We start from the raw sequence: 26144 nt of genomic DNA, 5'->3' as shown, positions 1-26144 counted from the left end.
GCCGCGCGCTCGGCTCGCCGGGCTCCAGCCGCCACGCCTCGCCTCCGTCCCCCGCACAGCAACAGGGACCCCTGTGCGGCCCGCCCCGCCCCGCTACGACTGACGAAGGGTGCGGTGCGACAGCGCTGCGCTGAGGCTGGTTTCTACCACCACTGCATATGTTTGCCCCCGCCCCGCGCCGCTACACTTTGAGATAGAAGAAATCTGTCTTTGCTTTCGGAGACGCGCCGGGCTCAGCCCCGGGGTTCCGCGCGGCCACTTCCGCCGCCGCCGCCGCCTCGCTCCGAGCCTGCGCAGTGGCGCCGCGCCGCCTCCGCTTCGGCGCGTCTCGCCGCCGAGTCTTGATGACGTAAGCACCTGCGCCGCCAGCGAGCCGGGCGCGCGTGGAGAGGCCCGGGTTCCTCCCCTACGCAGTCCCCGGCCCGCGCGTCCCGGGACCGCGCCACCATGAAGGAGACACCGCTTTCAAACTGCGAGCGCCGCTTCCTCCTCCGCGCCATCGAGGAGAAGAAGGTGCGCGGCCCCGGGCACCTGGGGCCTCGTGGGCGCTCAGGTGGCCCGGCCGTCCGCAGCTTTCCGGCTGGGGCCCTCGCTGGCCCCGAGGAGCCCTGCCGGACGCCCGCTGCCTCCCCAGCCCCCCGGGTTTTACTTGGCTCCAGTGGGTTCTTTTCAGGGCTCGAGTGAGCCCAGCCCCTGCCAGCGCCCCGGCTCCCAGTCTCCATTTGCTAGTGGGGGCGGGCGGGCGGGCGCCCGGGGCCCGGCTCGGCACGGCCGCTGCTTACCTGTTGAAGGAGTAAGCGGGTGAATCTTGTGCTTACAGCGCCTGGATGGCAGGCAAACCTATGATTACAGGAGCATCAAGATTTCGTTTGGAACAGACTACGGGTGCTGTATGGTGGAACTTGGGAAAACGAGGTAACAAAGGACTCGAATTAGGAGCCGAATGGGGGGACCTGTTGTTTACAGAGCGGCCAGGAAGTCTGGACGGTACTTGGTGTAGCTGCCAAAAAGAAGTGTGGTTTCTGTAATCTTTACGTTTTTAATCAGAAGTACATTTTCTGTAACACGGGTATCACATAGTTCTCGATTGCTCCGAATTCTTCTGCACGTCTTGTCAGTAAATATGCCCTACTTGCCTCCTTTTCCTGAGCGATGTGAGAACTTGGTTTTTAATGCTCATTTGGAAGTTGTGGGGACGTTGGTCTGATAGTGTTGGTGAACGTGCTGTAGAAAAACTCTTAAGAAATCTCAAGTTTGCATGCTATCTTGTGTCAATAGTTACTTGTTTTAGGAAAGCAAAATTAAGGTCACCAGTTTTTTTTAAAAGGATCTGTGGAATAAGCAGTATAGTAAATACAAGACCTTTTTTCTTGTCATCTCTTTGTACCAATATGCATTTTATTCTTGTATATGTTTTACTGTACTTTATACATAATGTCATCATGCTGAGTGTGTTACTTACTACTCAGAGTGAGATTGAAACTTAATTAGTACTTTTAGATTTTTTTTTAAAATTGGAAAGGAAATGCATTTAATCAACAGATTTGCACTTTGTCTTTGCAGAGTTCTTGGACAGGTTTCCTGTGAACTCGTTTCTCCAAAACTCAATAGGGCAACAGAAGGAATTCTGTTTTTTAACCTTGAACTCTCTCAGATGGCTGCCCCAGCTTTTGAACCTGGCAGGTATTTAAATTTTCTCCTTAAACCAACTGCTCTGACCCGAGGAGAGTAGAAGCGCAGCGAGGTGTTGTTTCGGTGCCTGGCGTTGCTGCTCATGACACCGGCCCGCCCCTGTCTCCGCAGGCAGTCAGACCTCCTGGTGAAGCTGAACCGCCTCCTGGAGAGGTGTCTCAGGAACTCGAAGTGCATAGACACTGAGTCTCTCTGTGTTGTTGCTGGTGAAAAGGTGGGGACGGGCCCGGGGTTCCTAGTCTCAGGGCGAGTGTCGTTGATGCGTGGGTCCCGGCAGCTGTGCGTTAATGCGCAAACCTCACGTCGTTTCCGCACCGGGTCACTTCGCTGCAGGTGCCCCCGCGTGCCGCCCCTGCAGCTCTGTGTCATCTCTCTGGGAAGGGACGGAAAACATTGTGAAAATGCAGCTGGCGTTGGTGCGAAAACGTTTCATTCAGACAGCCTGTGGTTTTTCATATGTTTTAATTAACTTTCTTATGTTCTGTAAGTTAGTCCATAGACGCAGGCAATACCTTCCTTTTTCACGGGTGCAGAGCTGAAGAGCGGATTGCACCCTCCATCCGGATAGATTTGTTGCCTTAGCCAGGACCACACGTCGCAAACCTCATTCTCAGTAAATCGCCCAGCACGACAGTAGTAGAACGCTATCCTTGACTAGGGCCTTTTGGCCGTCTTTTTGACTCCAGAAGAGTCACCTCGCCTTCCCACATTCCATGCTTGACTGGGACACTTCCTATTCGCATTACTTGTAGGGTTGTCATCATAGATGCTTAGAGTTAGGGGACTCCTAGTGTTAAATGTAAAATGGTTCCATACACTTACATATCTTCCTGTTGTCCGGTGGACTCCTAGAAGGATGAATGAACTCTTGGTATTTCAGATGTCGGTCTGGCCTAACATTTTTCTAGATGCAGTTTTGTTGATAATGAGAAGGAGCAACCACATTTTAACAGCAAGAGAAGAATTAGCACACAGTGTTATTTTTCCTTTTAAATAGCCACTGGTTGTGGTCAGTAGGATTTATGTGTGTTTTAAATTCACATTCAGGTTTGGCAAATACGTGTGGACCTACATTTATTAAATCACGATGGAAATATTATCGATGCTGCCAGCATTGCTGCGATCGTAGCCTTGTGCCACTTCCGAAGACCCGACGTGTCTGTCCAAGGAGATGAGGTGACGCTGGTGAGTAGGCGAGCCGTGCTCCCGTCTGTGGGCGCACGGACTGGGCGCTGGTGGCCTCTAGTTGTCGGCGGAAATGAGGTGTGCTCTAAAATCTGTTCATAAGGCAAACGCTGCATAGGTCAGATTGTCTTTGAAGTCTCTTAACTCTCCTGTGTTACAGTGTCCGTAAAGGTGCACCCCAGCCTGGCTTTCTGGAATGAAAGTAGATGACCTCTCTGGGTTGTGCATCAGATGAAGTGGTGGTCTCATGTTTGGGGGCCGCGTGGGTGGGGACTGCAGCACAGTGGGAAGCGCATGCTCGTTTGCGGCAGAGTCCATCAGCTGCTTGTTAGAACGCGCTGCTGGGCTCCACCCTCAGAGCGCGGTGGGGGACCCAGGATGCTGCGCTGCTGGCAGAGCTCCCGGGCGGTGCTGACGCTGCGGGGCGGGGCCGCTGGCCTGTGCAGTTCACGTGGCCTTTCTCTCGTTTGCCGAGTGTGTTCCTTTAAGTCACGTGAAGTGTGTGCGACGAGCGTGAAAGCGCGCTGCGGGGTGGTTTGCGTCCTGGAGGTGCGGAAGGGGTCACCAGGCTCTCTGAGCAGTCCACCTGGATGCTGCTTTCAGGCATCGGGCTGGAGCAGCCTCCCGAGAGACTGAGCGCTCGGGACACAGGAGTTTTTAACAGCGGAGACTTGCCCTTGCGGAGAAGGGACGTGGTACAGGGAAGCGGAAACAAGTAGAGCGTGATCAGCACTCACAAAAGAAAACCACTGTAGAGTTATTGCTGGTGGTAAAGTGTATGTTCGCTCAGAGACTTTTATGTGAATGTTCATAGCGTATGTGTAGTCGCCAAAACCTGGCGGCAACCCAGTGTGTCCACGGGCGAATGGGAAACAAAGGGTGCCCTGACTGTGCTGCGGCCACGGGTCAGCAGTGATGGGGACCAGACCAACCATACATGCTGCGGGGGGGTGAGGGGCGGGGGGAGCTTACTGGGCTGAAGGGGCCAGTATGAAAGACTGAGAGCTGGTTGGTCCCACCTGGGGGAATGCCCCGGAAGGCGGCTTTACAGAGACAGGGAGTAGCAGCGCAGGGCTCGCGTGGGGCTGGGAGGGAGAGCCGACTGGGCACAGGCTGGAGGGCAGTCGGGGGTGTGGGGCGGGGGGAGGATAGTGGCAGTATTAAAGAACTGCACTGTGGGGACAGTTGCGTGGGTGCAGATGCGTTACACGTGAACCCGAGTGAGTGGCTGGCTCTGTGGCGTGTGAAACGGGTCCCAGTGCAGCCAGTGCAGCCTGTGGCAGAGGCGTGGAGCTGAAAGGCACGTGAATGGCAGACTCAGATGGGTAACTGTAAAGAAGGGGTTTAGGTGCTCACCGAGGATCCGTGGGGTTTCATCTGTTTATCTCAGTATTGATGTGCAAGACAGTTTTTTCACAGGTTCACGACTTTTACTTTCCAATAGTACGCGCCGGAGGAGCGGGACCCAGTCCCGCTGAGCGTGCACCACCTGCCCATCTGCGTGAGCTTCGCCTTCTTCCGCCAGGGGTGAGTCTCGCCGCGGTCGGCGCTGCCGGGCGCTTGGCCGTGTCACTTGGGTGTGCCGTGGACAGACGGCAGCCCCCCCCCCAGCACTCCAGCGCCTCTCGGTTCAGGAGAGAACTTGCCGTTATAGCTTAGCCCTTCCCAGGGGCTGCAGTCGGCACAGAGCTTTCTCGACAGAAGTGGCAAACGCTGCGAGGAGGGCTCCACGCTTGTCTTTCCGTGGTGTGTCTCAGCTCGGTGGGCTCGCTGCCACGTGGTCCAGTGCTGTCCTTCGGTCTCTGGGGGTGCGGGTGTCGGGAGGACCGTGTGCCAGGCTCCAACCGGGGCAGCGGGGTGGGCACCCCCGCGGGCGATGGCAGCGGGGCTCCGGAGCCCGCTGGACGCAGTGGCTCTGGGAGCCGCCACGGGGGACCCTTCCCCATGGGGCAGCGTCTCGGGCCGTCGGCTCGCCTGCCGTTTCCTCGGTCCGTGGAGTGGTGCCCGCGGGGGGAGCCGAGCCTTACAGCGTTGTGGAAGCAGAGGGAGGTGTGAGTAAGACACGCGAACAGGCTTAGGAGCACGAGCTAGAGAAAGGCTTGCAGTGCAGAGCTTTGCGGAGGGAGCTAGACCGGCGGCGGGCAGCGGTGGGTGAGCCACGTGTGCAGTGTGAAGGTTTCCAGGCGTTAAAGTGGCAAAAAGAATCGGGTGAATTTAGGTTTTACACGTTTCATTTTATTTACTATATCTAAGGTAGTTTAATGTGTAACCAGTGCCTTAAAGATTGTCCTTGGAGTGCTTCACACTCTTTTGTTCCGCTGCGTCTTTGGAAGCCGGGGTCGCGCACTCACAGAGCGCCCCGGTGTGGGCAGCTCCTCTCCGGGGCGCAATGACCACTCGGGCCTGGGGGCTCCTGGGGCAGGGCCTAGATGCGGTGTTTTTTAAATGAGCGGTTAGAGCCTGGAAGACCTTCGGAGTGCAGGCCGTTAAGGAGACTTTAAATTAATCACACTGTCTTAAGTTTTTGTTAAAGAGCCATAAGAGTTATTTACTGAAAGTGATAGCGTCTGATTTCAGTTACATATCATTTAAATAAAACCATTTGAACTTAATGTGACTTGACTGTAATAACTCGCAGCAGTATCCACTTAGCATTGTTTGGTGTCTATAGAAACAAAAGTTCTCTCGTGTCTTCTCCCATTAAAGCGGCTCAGACCCGCAGGCACAGGCCTTCCCTGTGTCTACTGTACTCGTGCCATCTTTTCAGACTGTCCGTGGCCCCGAGGCGGACGAGCGCCCCCCCCACCCGGACGGTGCACTCAGCCGCCTCGTGTCCCCGCAGCACGTTCCTGCTGGTGGACCCCAGCGAGCGGGAGGAGCGCGTCATGGACGGCCTGCTGGTCATCGCCATGAACAAGCACCGGGAGATCTGCACGCTGCAGTCCAGCGGGGGGATCATGCTGCTGGCCGAGCAGGTCGGTGCCGCCGCCCGCGGCCCGGGGCCCAGGGCCGGCCGTCTCTTCCGGCAGACGCTTCCCCGCTCGCCCTCTGTAGCCGGAGTCCGGCAGGGGAGTCTCCGGCGACTGGTTCTGGCGCATGTCAGGGTCTGGCTCCAGGACCCAGGAGTTTGTCGGCCGGCGGGCGGCTGCACCGTGTCTCCCTCCCCCTCACTGCGGCCCTCTGGAGCCCCACCCTCCTGGGCGGAGGGACACTGTGTACTTCCCAGTGAAGGAGGAGACTCAGACCTCTCTTCCCCCCAGAAGGTGTCAAAAATAGAAGCGAGGTGAAAGATAGCTCAGCATTTGGGTGCCACGAGCGCCTCTCAGGCCCAGCTCTGCACGTGTTCGTGCCTCCGTTTCCCTGTGTGTGAAGCAGGGAGTGATGTGTCAGCACCTGGTTGTTGGGAGGGCACAGGAGAAACGGACAGGTTGCACTGCACAGACTGTATTCGATGTGCTGTAGATAGAAACTTTCCTCACCGCCGTCATTCCCGGCATCATGCCCCTCCCCAGACCCCTGTTGCCAAGGAACCCGATCCCTTAGGCCTCTGACACCCGAGAACATTCGCTTTCTGGAAGCCTCCAGGGGTGCTCTGCGGCCTCACTAGCCCAGTGCTGGGGCTCCCGCCCCCGGAGGGCAGGCCGAGCGCCCGAGCCTGCAGTGGACGCCTGCGGCCTCTGCACGGCTGTGCGTCGCTGCCGCGGGCACGCTCTCGGCCTGTTCTGTACCAGGACGGTCCTTCGGGTGTCCTGAAGCAACTCGGAACTTGCTGTGTTGTGTTCATTTCATGTTTGGAAGACAGGTTTAAATTACAAAGTTAGAAAAACTGGTTTCATGTTCTTGGTTTTGCTAGAGAAAGCTGTTTGGTGTGTCTTTAAGTGACAATCCGTTTTTATAAATAGGTTTTGAGGTGCAGTAAAATCGCTGGTGTGAAAGTAGCGGAAATCACGGAGCTGATACAGAAGGCGCTGGAGAATGACCAGAAAGTGAGGTGAGTTCCACGTTGTTGCAGCGCGATAGTTTTGGTGCAGGTGTTTCTGTGGAGGGTCCTTCCTGCCCGGGGGCGGCCGCACACGTGGGTCTTTCCTCATCTGTTCATCTCGGTGGGACACTCGGAATGTCAAAATGTTTTTTTTTCCTAAAAATTTAAGAGTTTTTAGGAGTCTAGTAAATCAGATTAACTACAAGAACTCAAACGGGGCTGATCCAGTCTTCTCACCACGTGACCGTAAGCAGGACCCGTACCCCAGCACGTCAGTGTCTGTCCCCTGCGTCAGTGTCCCCTGCATCAGGGTCTGTCACCCTCGGCCTGCCGTGGCTGGTTCGAGGCTTACAGAGTCGTCATGTGCTTCAGGCGCTTAGCAGCGCCAGCGCCTGGTCCCGTAAATGGCAGTGAGACGGGCCTGGAGTTACTCCCCTGGATGGGCACGGGGACTGGCGAGGCCGGCTCAGTCAAGGAACTATTCCAGTATTAGCTATTGAAAAGTAACTTTCTTCATGTTTTGTCTTTTCTTCTACTGTCCACCCCATTCCCACGCCCGCACCCCCTCCCCGCTGAAAAAAACCCTCGCAGGAAAGAAGGCGGCAAGTTCGGCTTTGCGGAGTCCATAGCAAACCAGAGGATCACGGCGTTCAGAATGGAGAAGGCCCCCGTGGACACCTCCGACGTGGAGGAGAGGGTGGAGGAGATCATCGCTGAGGCCGAGCCTCCCCCCGAAGTGTATCTTCCCTGGGCCGTGTTCCCCCCCCCCCCCCATCACGGGACCCGTGGCACCGTGGCGGTGTTGGGCGTGTGCGGGTGCGCGCTGAGATCTGTCTTCTGCGTCTTGTGAGCCGCGCATGCAGGGCGCAGAGAGGGACGCGTCAGGGTCACGGCGTAACACCCGCCTCCTCTTCCCTTCGGCTCTCCCGCAGCACTCGGCGCAGTCTCTCATTTCAAGAGCTGGTTTGTGGCGTTTCACTTTCCTCTGAACATTGTCTCTGACTTCAGGGGCATGGTCAAGCACTCTGTCCGCCGTCACGCATTGTTTTTGACACCGTTTTCCTTCATTCTCCGACTGGTACTGTCCTCCAGCTGAGACGTGCAGTCAGTCTCGCGGTCTCTCTCCCTGTGTCCGTAAAATCCTCGCCTGAGTCCCCACCTAGTTCTGCCTTTCCTCGTTGTCCAGCCGCCCTCGGTCCAGCTCCCGGTCAGTGTTCTCCGCTCAGGGTTTGGGGGGCCCTCCAGTCTCGGGGGGTGGGGGGAGCTTCCAGTCTCCGTCAGCGCTGCGTCGAGCAGCCGCGTCCGTGTGACTTGGTTTCCTTGACCGTGGAGTGTTTCTGACCCTGTGCTCTGGACTCCCGGCACCGCGCAGATCGGAGAAGGAGTAGAAAACTCCTGGGGCGATCTGGAAGACTCGGAGAAGGAGGAGGAGGAGGAAGGTGGCAGTGACGAAGCCATTGTCCTCGACAGTGTGACAGTGGACCCGGGCATGGACGGCCCCAGCGCTGGGAGCCGGGGTAGGTGCTGCTTTGTGGCTTTTATTATACATTATACACTGTGTTACTTACACGTGTAGACATAAGTTATACATGCTGTCGTGTGTGTGTGTGTGTGTGGTTGGGCCCTACTTACAGATGAAGGTCTCCCCAAACAGGGGCCGTAGTTTTATGTGTCAGCCCTTCCTGTTTGTGGAGGGGAGGCGCGCTGGGTCAAGCGGGAACCGGGCTGCGGGAGCGTGTGCACCGCTCACCGCAGGTCTCGTCTGGAGGACGGGTCACCGCTGCGGGGTGGGCGGGGGCTGCGGTTGGCCTGCACTCGCCTTCTCAGTGCAGACGTACGTGTCCTGGTCTCTCTCCTCTTACGCCTGTGTGCCTGGACCGCCACTGAGGGGGCCACTTACAGGGCTCGGGCCTGCACGCCGTTTCTGGGACGCGAACCCTGTGACGTGACGTTCATTATCAGAGTCGTGCTGCCCAAGCAGCGCTCGCTGCGTGTCAGAAGTGTTCTCTGTGCACGGTCCGGCACGGCACTGCACCGCTGCCCACGTGCGCTGCTGAGCACCTGACGCGGGGCTCGTGGGACCAGAACCGGCCTCTGCGCTGCAGTTCTGGGTGACGCGGGCGTTGCACAGCCTCGTGTGGCTGCTGCAGGAGGGCGGCGGCGGTGTGAAACGCAGTCACTGGAGTGCGGGCGGTCCCGGGAGATGCTCGCGTTCCGGAGGCCGTGGTACGGGAGATGGCGCTGTTGCCTGCGGGCTCTCTGTCTTCAGGAAGACCAGACCTGTGTTGGCCCGGACTGGACTCTGACCCTGATCTGTCCTTCAGGCAGTGGGGGCGGAGATCGCGGGCAAGGCTCCAGGCCCGGGGCCTGAGCACTCCTGAGTCTCGGTGACAGCCGGGCTGCCCGCCGGTGGGGACACAGATGCGCCTGTAAGCGCCGTGGAGCCGAGCCGTGGGGAAGGAGGAGGAGCCCCGGGGGAGGGCCCTACAGCACCCGCTCTCCCGGCGCGCACTCCGTTGCGTGTTCTCTCCCGGACCCCGCTCCGTGGTCACAGCGCGGGCCCGGCTTCCCCCGGGACTGCGAGCGAAGCCTTGGGCCTTCTGTGTGCTTGCCGGTCCGTCAGCCAGTCTGAGGGCTGTGAGTTCAGTGTCCGGTGCCCCTCGTTGGTCCGTCGTCCCCTTACCGACAGCACTGCCTGTGGACACCAGCTTTTCACTGTCCCGGTGCCACCGGGCACGCAGCCTTGCCTGTGCCCTTCACGTGTCTGGGAACCGCCTCTCTGAGGTTGAGAGGTGAGCAGCTGGGGTCTCCCACTGGGAGCTCGAAGACGAGTACTTTCAACGGAGTAATGAAGGTGGGCCTAAGAGAATTGGCCGAGTCCCTCTCGAGCACACGAACGAAGGGAGAAACTCACTGAGAACTCAAAGCACAAAGAACTGATAAGCCACCAGGGAAGACCCACTGGGGAAAGGGTCAGCCCACATCGCATGTCCCCGAGCGAACGCACGCCCAAGGGAAAGCGGGCGAAAGGCAGGCAGTGACGTCCGGACGCGAGCGCCGCCGGCCCTGGCAAGGCTGTGCAGGGCGGGGTCTGCCTCACGCGCCGTCCCCAGAGTGCGGGTCGGAGCAGTGTTTCTGGGGGGGCTTGGCAACCATCCTCAGAACGCACGTGCCTTTCAGCCCAGTTGTGCTTCTAGGTGTTTTCTTCCCAGTGCTGTTTGTAATAGGGAGGAATGAGATGTTTCGGTCTTGAAAATGGGCGGCTTCTAAGATATAAACGGCGGCACCTCCCGGCGCGGCGCACGGTTCAGCTGGCGTGTGCAGCTTCCACACTGGCCCCGCCAGCCAGACGCTGTGCGGTGGGTGTCCGTGAGGTGTGCGGACCCCCTCCCTTCTCTGCTCGGGCGGGACCAGACGGAGATGCGATCGCGAGCGTTTGGGGAATGGCGTGCGCGCCGTTGTCAGAGCTGCAGGGGTCGTTCCTCGGGGGAAGGAAGGAAACAAGGGGGTCTGCCGGCCCGCCCGCACCCAGAGGGCCTGGGCTGTTGAGCAGAGCGGGGTTTCCCAGTCGCCCACTGGACGCCCGTGAGGGAACCTCCCCCGCCCTGGGAACGAGGGCCGACCCAGAGGTGCTGCGGGCTCGCCTCCTGGCCTCGCAGTGCAGCGGTCACACGTTCTTGGTTTCCCAGTAAATAAAACAATGAACACACCTTATTAAATCCCTCACTACAAAGAAATGCTAGCCGTCACCTGAGCCAGTTGGAACACGGTGCTGATAGACTTATTGCTCAGCTCAGGGTTGCCATGAACTTCAGCTCGTGCAGAACAAGTGACGGGGGGCAGTGCATGGGGCCTGCCTGCACTCACACTGCTTTCTGTCTCCCTCAAGACGCCCCCATCGTGCTGTCCGACAGCGAAGAGGAGGACATGGTCATTCTGGAGCCAGGCAAGGACCCGCAGACGATAAGGTACCCGTTCCTGGCTGCTTTCTCTGGCTGTTCTCATCCCGCCCACTGTGGCCGGAGAGCCGCGCCTTTCACCGGCAGCCCAGCTGTTCTTTGGTTTCCCCACCGTGGGGCTGTAAACACCAGCACCTGGTCCTGTAAAACGGCGTGGATGCCTTTTGGAGTCACTGCGTTTTACTGAGTTTGAAAATATACCATACTGGCTGGCGGGGGGGCGGGGCGCGGGGGTAAGGCCCCCTGGTTCTTGCGGTCCCAGAACGTGACGCGCACGATGGGGTGTGTCGCCCACACAGTCAGCCAGCCTCCGGTACCGACACTGTCAGTAAACGTTCACTCACTCTATTCGCAGAACACAGACCGTCGGTGCAAAACAGGAACCGGCGCCAAGCAGAAAGCCAGCGAGGAGGAGGAAGAAGAAGAGGCCCGCTCAGTGACACGCACGTGGTTGTGTCAATGTAAATAATTATTAAAAGGATATTTATTTAAGTGCTGGCAACCTTGGGCGTTTCTAATTCACAAATCCATTATAAAATCTAGCCATTTCTTTATATAGTTCTTACATTACGTTTTTAATAATAAACCTTCTGGAAAACTTAACAGGTCTTAAATAATCGTCACTTTAGTATAAAGTGTGCAAGTTGATGAGTGAAAAAGCATTTTCTTAGCGTGTCCAAAGGGCTCAAAGAGTCTAGGATCATCGCAACCAAAAAATACACAGATTTATTCCAGATTCGCTTTGATTATGCAAGTCAGCAAATGGTCCAGAGGCTTAGGAAAATGTCAGAACCGCTGTCTGTTTTCCTGAAACTATACAGCTCTTTTTCTTAAAGTTTTAGAAGCCTCCCTAGTCCCCATAGGAGAAAATAACTTTTCTGAGTGAAATCCTGAAGTCAAATTTTTACCTCAAATTAAATTTGACTTACAAAATCCAAGTTTTCTAAATCGATTTATTAATTCTTAGTCTTATCCTGATGGCTGGCATCGTTAATACTTTAACAAAACCACTTAAAATTGGCCACGTATCTAAGATAGTTACATGTACAAAAGATATACAAATTAAAACCACTTTAAAATAGCATAATTTGTATTGAGAATAACTTGCGTCGCGTTCAGAAGTGATTGTAAAGACCTAACGTAAAAGCCGCGCCCTGTCCTCGGAGGGAGCCCCGCCTGGGAGCGGGCGGCCGCTCCCGTCACACCTGTAGTGTCTCCGGCGGGGTGAGGAGGGAAACGCCGTGGTACCTGCGGGGGGGAGAACGCCCGTCTTCAGTAACCATCACTGAGAAGCGCTAGTTCGTCCCCCCACCCCCTCGAATACGCCCAGAAACCTGGCCGGCTCAGGGCACAGCCTCAAAGGCTGCTGTGCCTGACTTCGGAGCCCTCCAGTGAAGTTCAAAGGTCAAGGACCCCGGACCGCAGGGTAACCCGGAAAAGCCCGCTGCTCCCCGGCCGCTCGCCACGCGCAGCCTTACTTGGGGTGCTTGTACTTCTCTCGGACCGACTGCTGGGCGTGCTGCGGGGCCCTGAGGTAGGTCTGGTGCAGGTCCAGGAGACAGGGCTTCAGGCTCTCCAGCGTGTACCCCGTCTGCTGCACCAAGGAGTCGGGCTGCCGGGGCAGAGGGCGGGAGAACCGCTGAGTTCCACTTCCAGGAGCAGACACCGAACTCACCAGTTGGCGCGGAGCCTGAGCTGTGTTAAAGCTCAGCACCAGCAGCCTCCCGGTTAGCTCAGGCCGGCGTGCCACCTCGTGCACGCAGACACGGGTCAGTGTTACTACTTCCCCCGCAGCCGGCTGGACGGCCAGGGTCCTCCAGTGCACTGTTCAAGGCCCGCCCAACAACGCGCTGACACGGTGCGGAACAGGCCGCCCAGGCGGGCACCCCAGACCACCACCCGCTGTGCAGGACGGGCAGGGAACTTCCCTGGCACCTACCCAGCTCTGCCCCATGACCGTGTGGAGTGCTAGGTGGAAGGCCGCTCCCGCGATCACCGAGGGCAGGTACTTGAGGTACGGGTCCGCGTCGATCAGACTCAGCTCCCCCAGGAACTGCAATGCAAGGGACGCACTCGGTGGTCACGACACCTGGAATCCGAACCTCCGACCTCCGCCCCCTGATCCCATTTTCTCCTGTGGCCCCCTCTTTTAGACACAGCTGCTGTTTTAGTGTTTGTTCCATCCTGTCACTGTTTCTCCTCTTAATGACTTAAAAAAATACTGATTTTTACAGAGAGGAGAAGGAAGAAACACCCATTGGTTGCCTCTCCCACGCGGTTCAGGTGGGGACCAAATCTGCACTGGGGACCGAACTGAGCACTTCTTGCTTTGCGGGATGACACCCACCCGAGCCCCACCAGTCAGGGCTCCTCTTTTAATAGCTTTGAAGACGACTCTCCCGGCTACGGTTTCCCAAGACTTAAGCTTCTGTTACCCTTTGCCAGGGGCAGGCCTTCTTCCAGACTGCAGCATGGATCTGCCCCAGACACGAAGCCCTCGACCAAAGCTGCATAATGAAGTCAGGGCTTGCCTGCCCCTAGTGGTGCCCGAAGAGTCTCGCTTCAGCCAGATAAAAGAACTCACCATTGCTAAGCTTTCAACTTTGCAGTTTGCCGGCTGCTGGTGCAGAAAGTACTGGGTGAGGAACTGATTGACGGTCGGGGCCGCCAAGTCGAAGGCGAGGACTTTGAGGACCAGGTGCTCCATTCTGAGAACCTGCTTCTTGGTGTAGGTGTCGTCTGTGATGTACACAAACTCGGCTACTTCTGGGGGGTAAATTTCTTCAAACTTCCTGCAATGAAGAAAGTTTTCAGCCATCAGTCCTGAAAGAGACGCGAGCATGAATACCCCAATTCTGAATTCCCTCTGGCAGAACACACGCCACGAATCCAAGCCTACCCACTCCCGACCGCCAGTTTCCACAGGGAGCCGACCAGGTCTGCAGAGACTGGGTGACAGCCCACTGAGAGCCCCAGATCAACAAAGGAGGGGAAGATGCCGCCCCCCGTGCGGCCAAAGGAAATACGTGGGAGGCACGAGACTTCCCCAGACAGCAACAATGCCCGAGTTCACCAAGTAACCGAAAGTTTAAAAAATTTTCTTGGAAAAATAAACATTTCATGTTTAAGTTTCAAAATTTAGTTTTCCTATTCTCTTTTTAGTTTATTTATATTGTTCAGAATTTCATGTTAGTTTTCATATCTTAATGGAGAGAAGATAAGATTTAGCTCATATGCCAGAAAGCGCTTTTTTAATGGAAGGAATCACACTTTCAATCTTTGTAAGCTGGTCTTGGTGTGTGAAAATGTAGCCAGTGTACATGTTCACTCAACAAGGTGCCCTGGGACCCAGGTCTGGAAAAGTTACGTCCTGAAGAGTGTCACCCACCCGTCACCCCTGAGGTAGTCACCGACTCTCTGCTTTGTGTAACCGTACATCCCACTGCTAAAAACCACATTTCTTCCCTCCACAGAAAGGGACCGATCACTTTCACCCCAACAAACCAAGCTGACTTACGAGGCTAACAGCATAGCAGCAGTGCCCACAAGCTGAAGTTTTCCTCTCAACACAGACATGGATGAAAGGAACCTATCGATGTAGTTCACAGCCAAGTGCAGGGTCTCATTCTGTAGCTTATATTCCTCTCCTACTTCAACTAACCAGTCCACGAGGATGGCCCGCATGCTGTTGGTGATGTCTGGCTGTTTCTTCATGTAACCCGCTTTAGGCTTGCATTTAACCTGTTGAGAGAGTCACTCAGCAGTGTTAAACTCTGCAGTTACATTATTCTCCACCAACAAAGCTGCTCCGTGCCAGAGCCTAAGTACAGCAACAGAGCAGTGTGCCGGACTGGCAGGTAAGAACGTACACACGCCCTCTCACTGCCGGGCAGCAGCACGGCAGGCGGGTTCTGGGAGCCCTCACCTCCATTTCCCTAAGGTAGGTGTGGATGTCCTCGTGGTAGTCTGGGACCTCGTTGACGTTCACTGGCTTCTCATCTTCCAGTATGATCGACATGTCCATGGTCTGCGGTGACTCTGGGGGAGTTCAAAAGCACGGCTATGTTCACGGTTTAATTTTCTATTTCATAGCCAGAAGGGATGGCCCTTGCAGGGAGTCCCACGCTATCAAAGCATTTATTGCACCCATGACAAAGCACACAGACTATTTCACTCTGGTTTCTAGCACCTCCGTCCACTTAGCTGTAGAATGATTTTAACGAACAAGAAAAAATACTGGTAGGAAAATACTATCAGGAAAATCAGTGTGAGGATCAGGTGTTAGGTTCAGTTATCATTCAGCTTCCACGAGGGATATTGGCACGGTGGTTATCCGGGGCCAGGGCTACAATCCAGGTTCTGAGACAATATGTAGGAGCCGCCTGGAGGCCTGTCGGATGTAGTCAAAGCAGAATCTCGGCAATAGCTACGAGCAGGGCTAATACCACATTAAACAAGTGATTCATTTTTTGTGATTTTAAATTATCTTTTGAAGTAAAAACATCATCCATTATTTTCACTCCCAGGTTCACTGAGGTTAAGATTTGTGCAAATTTTAAATAAGAATACATAAATTATTTTAATCCCGAAGGACTTTCCTGTTCCTTCCAGACCTCCCCCCACCAACAGAATGCAGCGGTGGAGAAGGCGCACGCACTGTGAGCACGGCTGTCCAGGCCGGCCTCTCTGTTCTGGTGTGGTCAAGTGCAAGGCCCCATGGTTCCACGCCTGACTCACGGGGGGTGGACGATGCTCCTCTCCGGCACCCAAGGATCGCTCAGACCGGTTTCAATTTAAGGCTGGGGAGATTTAGGCATCACACACAAGGGCTGCACCCCACACGGCACTCCACGAAGTGGTTCGCACCAGTGAGTCTTGGGAAGGAATCCAACTGACACCTAGTCTCCCAACGGTGGGAACATTTCTAGGGTCAGATAAAAACCCGTGTTTGAGACCTGGTTAAACTGATGAGACTGGCAGTGTACTGAACAAGCACCCCATTAGGATTTCCGTCCTTTTAGGTCACTGGGTCATGCATTAGCATTAGCTGTGGGGTCTGAGAAAAGTCACACCCTTTAAAACTTGTGACATTAAACCTAACTCGTTATGTCTAAGGATAGGGGAAGATAATGTCTTAAAATGCAAAATATCATTAATCCAACTCACTTAATTATGATTACATTGATTTGATACAGATTTTTGTTAAAACTTACCAAAACTTCCATCCATTGGATAATCAAGAGGTACCAGTGGCTTTCTCGGTTCAGGTAAACCAATAGCTGAATTAAACGCCAGGACATCTTCACGTTCTGTTCTGTCGGATTCACCTGGCCTTTTCTGAGTCTCTTCTGCTTCATCCACATGGATGGTAAATGCAGGCTGTTTACTGTTTGCATTCCAGGGAGGGGCGATGACATGCTCATCATTTACATTAAGATCCTTAAGGGGGGCACCCTAAAAGGTGATCAATAACCTGCTTTGAGCTTATTAAGTAGGGTTTTGCTTTCTTCCCCTTCTGGGTCTCAACCTCTGCTTTTTCACTCCCCACAACTCTAACAGGAAAACAAACTTCCTGGGGCAAAATCCAGGCAAGGGAGTTTGGGTGGTCGGGGAAAAGAAGGGATGTTTCCATTTGTCACAGGCATTTATGGGAAGATCAGAGAGTGTCACAGTAACTGGAATTATGAAAAACTAATTAAGGCCACAAGAGGGATGGAGTGACCCAATGATGACAAGTTTAGGAGAGAGATGGCAGAAACGCTTTCCTCCTGGGGTGGAGCAACAGAGCAATTCCGGTAAAATGGCGGAATTTACCGAAAGCCAAATATTTTTTACGTTGTTTCCTAAACTAGAGGTAAGCTCTAACTTCCCTGTACCGGGAGGCGGCAGGAGGGCCGGCCCCCAGAGCCTGGGGTTTAAAAGCGAAGAGGGAGACGCAGAGGCGGGCCAAGACCGCACTCATGTGGCAGAGCCTGGTCTGACCCCATTACCTAGAGAAAAATACAACCACCAAGCAGACAAGCAGCGAGCGCACAGTGCCGGCAGAGAGAGTAATGGGAGAAGGAAGCTACCCCAGCTACAACCCAGCACGCCGGAAAACCAGGGATCAAGGGGGCTCCAGACCCAGACCTCCTTAAAAAAGACCGGAGGGTGCTCTTTCGCCTCTCCTCTGCCTGCTAAACCCATGCAAAACTACCGCTCGTCTCCTTACTCGTCGCGTCTTGGGCCTTTGCGGCGGCGCTGGACCCCGCTGGTTCCCGGCCTTCAGGACCGCCAGCCCGGCCCGGGTCCGGGGCTGCTGAGCGGGCGACGCCTTCTCGGGGTTGATGTTCTCCTGGTCCTCTTGGGGTGCTGTCGGTTGCATTTTGAACGGCGCTGAGCCCGCCTCGCGGGCCGCAGAGCTGCCTAAAATCCCTGCTCCCGAGGGCAGGGCGGGATGACCCTGCGGCGCCAAGCAGCGTGCACTGGGTCCCGCCGACCGGCCGCGCCGAGCAGCGCTCCAGTCGTAGCCGCCCGCCGCAGCCCGGGCCAGCCCGCCCACCCTCCCTCCCGCCCGGGATCGCTGAGAACCGGCGAGGCCGCGAAAGGAGCAGGCACCGCCGGGCGTGGAGGAGCAAGATCACCCAGAGACTCAGCCAGCAGCCCGCCGGAGACGCGGCTGTTCCTGCAGTTCAAGTATCCCGCGACTATTGAAATGGACCAATGAGAAGGGCTCGGGCCCGTGACGTCACCCGAGCGACAAGTCGCGGGCGAATGAAAGCCGTCGCGCCCGCAAACGAGGAGGGGAGGTACGGGGCGGGGCGGCCCCCGGGCGGCGGGAGGGAACGCGCCTGCGCCGGGCGAGGGTGGGGCCCGGAGGGACGCGGCCTTTAACTGGGGACCGGGCGCTCCGGGCGAAGGCCGTTCCACCCGGACCTAGGGCGGTGAGCAGCGAGCCGCGCCGCCGTCCCCCGGCGCCTCCTGGCAGCCCGACCGACCGGTTCCCGGAGGCCTAGAACCCGCCCGGCCACTCAAGGCCCGCGGTGTCTCCCACTCTCCGTCCTCTACCCCGTTCACTGCGAGTGTCCCTGTACCCGGCCGGCGGCTGTCCGTAGGGGCACAGGCCGTGCCCGAGTCCGTTCACGGCCCACGTTCTAACTAACAGGTTCTCGGGTGGCCGACCATACAGTCACCTCCCATCGGGTGCTGCTCCGGTCTTAGGCTTTTTACTTCTCCTACCGAAGAGGCCATTACTTTGATGAGGTGCCACCTTGAACTACTGTTGATCTATATGTAACAAAGAGTAATGCACCACAAGAAATTCAACTAGACAGTCATTAATTTTTATCTATTATTCCCCAAGCCGTAGCAGCCAACGAAAAGCACCCAGTGGATTCTAGTGACCCAGATATAATAACGCGTTCCACGTAGAAAGGCAGGCTGTGCCCCGGCCAAGTGCACCAGCAGGTGGTGGGTTCGATTCCCAGTGAGGGCACCTACAGGAGGCAATGCGTCGCTGTTTCTCTCAAATCAGTCAACATATCCTCGGATGAGGACTTAAAAAAAAGAAGGTGGTTTGATTATAGTAAAATATCTGAGCGTGTTAAAATAAAACTCTTTCAGCCATATGTGCCTTTAACAAATTTTCACATTTAATCTATAACAAGGCTTACGTGTAACAAATATAATGGAATGTACTTAAGAAGCATGATTGTTTTCTGACAAATTTGTGAGTATGCCCTTCTTAAAAAGTTTATTTTTCATTATAATCTTTACACCATTTTAAAGCAACCTTTAAAAATTAAATTCTCATTCCTTCTAATATGAATAAATATGAATTAAGGTTAATGAAGAAAATGACCACAGCCTTAAGTCTCATTTCCCCTCCCTCACACATGACGGAAAGGAGATGCGCAGATCCCGGTGCAGGAGCACCGGACGAGGCGTCCCGGCTCGGGCCCTGCTCACAGGGAGGCTGCCCGGCTGCACTGGGCCAGAGCATCGCCCTCAGAAAGGCCGCCCGGCCCCCTCAATCCACACTAGTTCCGGGCCTCTCCCTGTCCACAGTTTACACCGCTGAGCCAATGCGAGCATTCCACAAGCGGGGCACGGGCACCATCAAACAACAGTGAAATCACTTACAAATCGGTCTCAACTCGTAGAAAAAATAACTGGTAGGTCATTTCCACGGGCTGACAGCTTACATCATAATGAGGACACAAACCAGGTGCCCAAATATGGGTTCTAGTCCCAGCTTTACAAAATAATAGCATGTCCTCTTCATCACTTAACCTTAGTGAAAATCAGTTTTCTTATGAGATTTGACAAAATGATGTATGTTGTAAAAATCAAAAGAGTTAATATAAATACATTCAGGAAAATGTAAAGCAGTTTATACATATAATGTGTGGGTATCACTCAGTATTTAAACACAGGGTGGAGCAAGGGTGGGTTTACAGTTGTGAGTAGGCAAAACAGTTTATTCTTGTATAATATTACTATTTATTCATTATTGTACTATTCTTCATATGAACTGTAAACCTTCTTTTGTCCCACACTGTGTATTTTTATTTTCCAAATATTATTTCTCAACATAAAAGTTAAAACATCCATTTGCAAAAACTTTATTAAAATTCCTTATAATAATTCCACTTGTACTTTTAAAATAAAAATGCTATTTATTTTTAAATGGTTGCATTCATTAAAGGAAACAGAAACATTAAAAAGTCGTATCAAATATTTTTAGATAATATTTAAAAGTACTTGAAGTAAAACTACATGTGCACTTAGCCTGTAATGTTGTTTTAACATTTCATTTAAACAGACATTTCTCTGGAACGTTACCTTGCTTATATGTTCATGCGGCATCGAAGAAAGCAATCAGTGCACTTTGGTCATAACTGTCCAGAATCTCCAACAAAAGAGGTACTTTGGTTTTTACATTGGTACCTTTGAACTTGAACTTATCTATAAAAAGATCGGTGATCATGCCTATAAAGAAAATGTTAATTTCCTGTCATTCATTAGTTTTAATTAATGACATAGTATTTAATAAAAGTAAATGACTTCTTGATAGTCTATTCTAAGTACCTGTAATGTTATTATTTATACACAAACCTAAAAGTACTGATGCTTTAAAAATACTTATTTTGGGGGGCTTTTAAGGCAAGTTTCAAAATATAAATCACTTGGCTAATAACCCTCTTTCCAAATCAACTGCTGACCAGTACTGAACGGCTCTTGGTGTTTATGACACCCCAAGTGGTCTGTTTGTCACAAGAAGCTGACCATTTTGACATACTGTAGAGATTCTATTCTTAACAGGTTTATTTTTTTTTTAAGATTTTTTAATTTATTTTTTAGAGAGGGAAGGGAGGGAGAAAAAGAGAGAGAGGGAGAAACATCAATATGCAGTTGCTGGGAGTCATGGCCTACAACCCAGGCATGTGCCCTGACTGGGAATTGAACCTGCAATGCTTTGGTTTTAACAGGTTTATTTAGACTGAAATATGCCGTCCATGTGACGATCATTCTTGGCATTTGACCTGAAGGCAAATATTTCTAATTTCAAAGATCTGGGCAAATTATTTCACCTTTCAAGTTCTCTCAGTTGTACAATGGGAATAATTCACGCTAGATACAAGATGTGTTTCAGAATTTTTCACTGTTTAGAAAGATAATAAAAGGAATACAGCACATATGGCACGATACCCAAGGGCAGGGAGTGGCAGCATTCGATAACAAAACACAGCAATGTTTCTGCAACAAAATGTATGGATAACTACACTAGGCGGATTTATGAAAAGGAAAGTGGATTTATGAAAATCTACATGGATTTCGGCAAGGAAAAGACTATATAAACAAACTCATGTCAGTTTCAGTGAAGTGCTGTCATTAAATTAAGTCAGACCAAGTCAGACGGGACAAGAAATTATTTGTGGAGAAAGCTCTGTTTTCCGAAGCTCTCTGGGTTGCGGGACTGGTGCTGAGAGGCGGTGGCTGTGCCCCCCACGTCTCAGTTGCTGCGAGGGTGAAATCACGTGCTGGCCAGACAAGAAACACTAAGATACTATTACCGCAGTTTGTGAGCAGGGCTCTGGGTATAAAATAAGAAACTCATTGCACAGGCGTAGGATCAGTGTAGACCTATGACACCACTCAACTCTCCAGAAGACTCAGTGCAAAAGCACGCGCTTTGGGGGGAGGAGGTCTGCAGGGTTTTCCACTACCTACTGATGTGACCATGAATTCTTCAGTCTCAGATCTCACGTTAAAAAGTATGAAAAATGGAGATCACATCATCTACCTTGCAAAGCTGCTGTAAGGATGAAACACCCCACCTGATCATGAAGGCGCTGTAAATAAGTAAGTGTGCTACGTGCAACAGGCCCCCAGTACAGATCGCAAAACTGAAGCTGTGCCTTCCCGCTTTCAACGTAATTTATGAAACAGCCAGCTTCTACCACCAAAGCAAAACGAGTTTGGGGTGACGCGGCACATATATATCCCTTATTAAGTTATGCTTAAAAATTAATGCTGCATGTTCACATTTCACAATGGCAACAAAACCTGAAACTTACTCGTATGAAATATGGCCTGAATGTTAATGCTTCATAGGTTATACTCATTTCACACCAGCTTTCTTCATATATATAAATCCATGCTGTTAAACTTACTTTGGTTCTTAATTTCACTTGCGTTTTGTCAAGTAAAAACATTAAATATTAAAATGAACTCGACAACATAAATACTGTGAGCAACAAACCGGCTGTCACAGGTTCGTGACTGCTCGCAACCCTGGCCTGCCTCCTCTGCCCAGCCTCGCTCAGATGGTCCCCCGTAAAGAGCCAGTAGGAAAGAAACGTGGCAAGGTGTTCTGGAAAAGTCCACTGACCATAGAGTCTTTCAAGGTGTGCAGGCTGCTTTTTGTATTCTTCCTGTAGGTGATCCGCCTCTTCTAGAATACGGCGGTATTCTGGTATCAGAAAGTTTGCATTTCCTTCATGAACCTGCAGTTCCTTATTTTAAATTAAAAACAGAGGCAACTTAATGTCCACGTTTCAATCCAGTGTAACTTTAAAGTCTTTACAATTTCAGAAATCCCATCAGAGCAAAATAATGACTGTAAGTCCATGACACAGATACTTACTTTTAAAGCATCGATTAACTGCACTTTCTTAGCCAAAAGCAACTGGTACTCCAGCTTTGGGTGGATTAGCTCTAAGGTATGTTTGACTGATACTTCATTTATCTCTAAAAGGAGTTGAGCCAGGCACAATTAGAAAGTTGTTTTGATCAGAAACATTCTTATTGTAACAACAACCACCAAAAAATAAAACAAAACAAAAAAAGATTCATTTTTCTTTTTTTACCGTATGATATGTTGAGGTTAATTTTCTTTTTTGTAGCTTCTTTAGAGAGCACATCTTTTAGGATGGATATAGTAGAAATGTTGTCAGATTTAAAAACTCCTTCTCCTTTTCTACAAAATTAATCATTTTAAAAGCAGCTTTAGAAGAAAACACACCCAGTCAATGCATATTTTGTAACTAGTGTTTGGATTTCATTTGATTTTAGGTTTCCGTATATACACATTATTAATATAGAGCATATTTAAACGTGTACCTCTTACTGCGATGTTACTTCAGGCCCCAAACGCGTCTGCGGGCCTGAGCAGACGTCCGACACCTGCAGACGGGCAGACGGCCTCCCACAGACGGGCCGACTCGCGCGTCCTTCACCTGGAAGACCTCACTCGTCCTCACCAGTACAATTTCCAGCAGCTAGCGCCTTCGGAACGTAAACTACAGAGGTGCTCCCTCGCACGCAAGTGTGTCTTCTCTGACGCACTCACATAAGGACAGCATGACCACATGCTTCCCCCTTGGAGCTGGCAGCAAACCTCAGAGCCACCTCTGTTCTGCTGTGCCCAGCACCCACTGCCACCGCTTCCGGTCACAGGACCCTGCTTTTCTTTAGAGATCCTCTCTCCCTCTCTGTCTCCCTGTCTCCCCCTCTTCCACCCTCCTCTGCACTTCTCTCTCCCCCTTCTCACTCCGCAGAGTGCCACTGGCACTGGCCAGCTGACACCCCGTTGCTGGGGCTGCAGGAGGAAGCACTGAGTGATGTATTCCAGCCTCTTGAACACAGTGGGTTTGTGGCCCAACCTTGACACTCAGTCCCGGGACCAGTGGAAACGAGAGGCTCTGCGGCTGCTGACAAGACAGACAGCTGGACAGAGATGGCGGGGGCCACGAGGGCACGACACGGGAAAGCCAAGGAAAGGCACAGACAGAGCCGAGCGGTGGACAGAGGCCGGGTCTTGCTGCCACCAGCGGAGCCGATCAGCGGTCCCGGGCGGGCTCCTGCTGCACGTGTGGGAGCTGAAAAATTCTCGTACTCGGGTAAGCCTGTTTGTGTCTGGCTGCTTTTTATGATGGCCAGAGGTCCCCTAATTAACATACATCATTTCTCATGTATTCAATGTTCCCTTTTTATCTTCATACACACAAACAGTTTACATTGACCAGCTACAGGCCAACACTGATTTCTTTCTTCTGTTACTAGAAGGATGAGTAATACAGACTTACTCTTTGGACCCCAATGATGTTTTAGAAATCATGAGGTTTCCCACTCGTCTTTAACTGCAACTGGTGACATTTCATATTAAGCACGCAGGACCACAAGGCCTATCTTCTGTAACCATCACAGTTCAGGGAGTAGTGCTGCTGCGTCCAGTCCTCGGAAGGGAAAGCTAAGGCTCCGAGAGGAAGGTGACCGGCTGCGGCCGGATAGCCGGCAAGCCCCAGAGCCGAGGCTCGCACCTCGGAGGGTCTGCCGCCGAAGCACACGTCTCTGAGCCTCCTTCGAGCGCACGCGTTTTACTCGGATGCCTCCAAACACTAATGGAGTGCCCCTGTGTTCAAAGCCACGTGCTTGTGTGTGTACTTGGAGGATACGTACAAGATGATTAAGAAATAGACCTGGCCCATGAGGAGCTTATAATCTAGAGACACAAGCTTACATAAAAAGATTACCATATACTTAAAAAAACCCGATAAATACCTAAGACTAGTGAGAATAAAGAGTCACACAGGGGGGAGGCCGTCAGGACACGGGGGGGCTGTGAAGTGGGGACGCAGCCCGGGACTCCACCTCAGAACACGGGGCCTTCGAGACCTGCACGGCCTCGGCTCCGAGGGCCTGCACCACTTCCTGTCTCTGCATAGAGAAACTCTGCTGCAATTTCTTTACTGGAATTAGGATAATTAGCATTTGAATCCATTTGGGAAGGGCCACCAAGTTTACAATGTCTTCGTATTGAGGACTGGTGAAATATCACCCCATTGAATCAAGTTATGTCAATACAGTTCTAAAGTTTCTTCATGTAACTTTTGCCTATTTCTAATAAAGACTGTTCCTGCCACTTCTATACGAACATTCTGTTATTGTTATTGCTAATCTGAAAGGTTCTTTTTTCCCAAAGAACTGGTCATTATCGGAAATGGGAAATGTATTGATCTTCATATTCATCTTTATTCAGTCATTTTTAAAAACACATTCATTTTACTTGTTTTTCAGTAGATTCTCTAGAACAGTACAGATTTCAATTCTGTTATTTCAAACAAATGAAAATTTAGAAGCTCCGTTTATGTCCAAACCCTCGTGCGCCAGTGACAGGCCGTACTCACCTGTAGGTGCTCTCCAGCTGCGTGTCCAGGAAGGTGTTCTGGAAGTAAAACGTCACGCCTTCGCCCGCCGGAGGTTTTTCGGGAACTTCAGGGAGGCAGAACGCCACCCAGGAGTGAACTTCGGCAAAACTGAACGGGCCCGTTAGAGTCAGCGTGTTCACGGGCCTGCAAGTCACAGCAGAGGCACACGCTCGGGTCTGCAGACCCGGGAGGCATCTTACGTACAGAACACGTTCACCAGCAGGAGTCTGCAGCAGTAGCTGAACACATATAAGGGCGCCCATTTAACTTTTCTCATTGATCTTACCCATCAGACAAATCAACATTTTGATCTCATGCAGAAAAAATGAGTGCTTATCTATATCTCTGCTTTCAATGTTCAGTTAAGTGACATAAATAGCTTGTTTTCATTACAACACGCTTTACAAATAAAATGCAGTTTGCTCCGGTAGATTCATTTTTCATTATATTTTTATAATTCTTTATTTTTTCTATATTTTTATATTTTTTATTCTGTATTTTTACAAGTTCATCGAGTATTTCTACCACACAAACCACGCAAGCATACGCAGACGCGAGTCTCCTCGGGGAAGTCGTCTGCACAATGTGACGGCCCCGACCCGGGCTCTCACGTGAGACGGCCGTGGGGTGCAGCCCTGCTCCGCACTGATGTGGGCCCCGGGCGAGTTAAGGAACAGTACCATCTACCTTGCAAAGTCACACGTGTGCACACATACGAGGGTTTCAAACAGAGTTTAAATAAATCAAGTGAATAATTACAAAGAGTTAAGAAAACGTCAGGTTGGTGGAATTTAAGGTTCAGAAGAAATCTTAAGAAGAAACAGAATTAAGGAACCTAACACCAGAAGGGACTTCTGAGATCATCCAGACCAACCCTCTCATTTGCAGATGAGAGAATGAAAGCCCAGAGAGGTTAAGTTACTTCCCCAAAGCCACACAGGAACAGCTGTAAGAAAGATCATAATCTGAGTCTCCCGATTCCCTGTTTGCCGCCCCTTCCAGCACGCCACACTACCACCATTAATGACGACCCTGACTTTGAAGCAGGAAGACACCCCAAAAGAATCCAGCCTCTTTCATGTTTTCAAAAAAATCTTCCTGAGGAATATTTCTCCTTACGGCTTACTTAAATTACCTATCTTTAAAGTTACCCACTGCAATAGAAAACACATGGGCCTTGGTCTGAAATCACAGCTCTGTCCCTTACGTCAGCAAGTTACTTCTTTTCCAAACATCCGTTTCTCATTGTAAAACGGAGGCATTACTACCAGTCTTGCCCTAAGACTTAACTGATACTTAAGCCCCCAGCACAATGCACGGCACAGGGAAAGTATTCAGTAATTTGTTTCTTTCCCTTCTCCTTCATCTAAGCCGTGGTCTCTCATCTTCAGGAGAGAGAGAGGAAACCTACAAACAGGAGGATCCTTCACTTGGAACAGAAGCCAGAACGCACAGGGACGACCACCGTCAACTGCTCAGGGCAGGGGAGTCCACCCTGCAGCCCACGGGCCGCACGCAGCCCAGGACGGCTGTGAATGCGGCCCGACACAAAATTATAAATTTACCTAAAACATCATGAGTTTTTCTGTGATTACATGCACAATGTACTTAATGTGTGGCCCAAGCCAACTCTTC

General features: G+C 52.1%; 3 protein-coding genes across 4 annotated transcripts in view; 1 reads left to right on the top strand and 2 right to left on the bottom strand.

The window, feature by feature from the left end:
- Window positions 1–366: 366 nt before the first annotated feature.
- Window positions 367–13379, top strand: EXOSC9 (exosome component 9). 2 transcript variants are annotated; one of them, XM_045831439.1, is made up of 13 exons: window positions 367–513; window positions 821–915; window positions 1564–1683; window positions 1804–1906; window positions 2740–2877; window positions 4322–4404; window positions 5720–5852; window positions 6780–6868; window positions 7451–7597; window positions 8192–8376; window positions 10749–10827; window positions 11174–11279; window positions 13053–13379. In XM_045831439.1, the coding sequence occupies exons 1-12, from the start codon at window positions 448–450 to the stop codon at window positions 11256–11258; spliced, it is 1323 nt and encodes a 440-aa protein (XP_045687395.1). In that variant the 5' UTR covers window positions 367–447; the 3' UTR covers window positions 11259–11279; window positions 13053–13379. The 2 variants fall into 2 exon arrangements, with proteins under 2 accessions (XP_045687395.1, XP_045687393.1); XM_045831437.1 differs by lacking the exon at window positions 13053–13379 and having other exon boundaries at window positions 11174–11421.
- On the bottom strand, window positions 11270–17448 carry CCNA2 (cyclin A2). The gene is made up of 8 exons (XM_045831440.1): window positions 17030–17448; window positions 16032–16272; window positions 14744–14856; window positions 14336–14559; window positions 13403–13610; window positions 12758–12871; window positions 12297–12430; window positions 11270–12066 (listed from the first exon to the last, which is right to left on the bottom strand). Exons 1-8 carry the CDS (start codon window positions 17180–17182, stop codon window positions 12018–12020), a joined length of 1236 nt encoding a protein of 411 aa, XP_045687396.1. The 5' UTR covers window positions 17183–17448; the 3' UTR covers window positions 11270–12017.
- A 1990-nt stretch (window positions 17449–19438) lies between these two features.
- Window positions 19439–26144, bottom strand: part of BBS7 (Bardet-Biedl syndrome 7) — a 28603-nt gene continuing 21897 nt past the window's right edge. Inside the window, exons 15-19 of the mRNA XM_045830922.1 lie at window positions 24489–24653; window positions 22170–22279; window positions 21947–22050; window positions 21692–21815; window positions 19439–19788 (exon numbers count right to left, since the gene is read on the bottom strand). Coding sequence (XP_045686878.1) covers window positions 19655–19788; window positions 21692–21815; window positions 21947–22050; window positions 22170–22279; window positions 24489–24653 — 637 coding nt within the window. The 3' untranslated portion in view covers window positions 19439–19654. The remainder of the gene's footprint in view (window positions 19789–21691; window positions 21816–21946; window positions 22051–22169; window positions 22280–24488; window positions 24654–26144) is intronic.

Source organism: Phyllostomus hastatus, unplaced genomic scaffold, assembly GCF_019186645.2.
Source record: "Phyllostomus hastatus isolate PE091 unplaced genomic scaffold, TTU_PhHast_1.1 phas_contig_159, whole genome shotgun sequence".
In the NCBI taxonomy this organism is placed as follows: domain Eukaryota; kingdom Metazoa; phylum Chordata; class Mammalia; order Chiroptera; family Phyllostomidae; genus Phyllostomus; species Phyllostomus hastatus.
The sequence above is the reverse complement of the archived record's forward strand: the minus strand, read 5'-3'. Positions and strand labels throughout refer to the sequence as shown.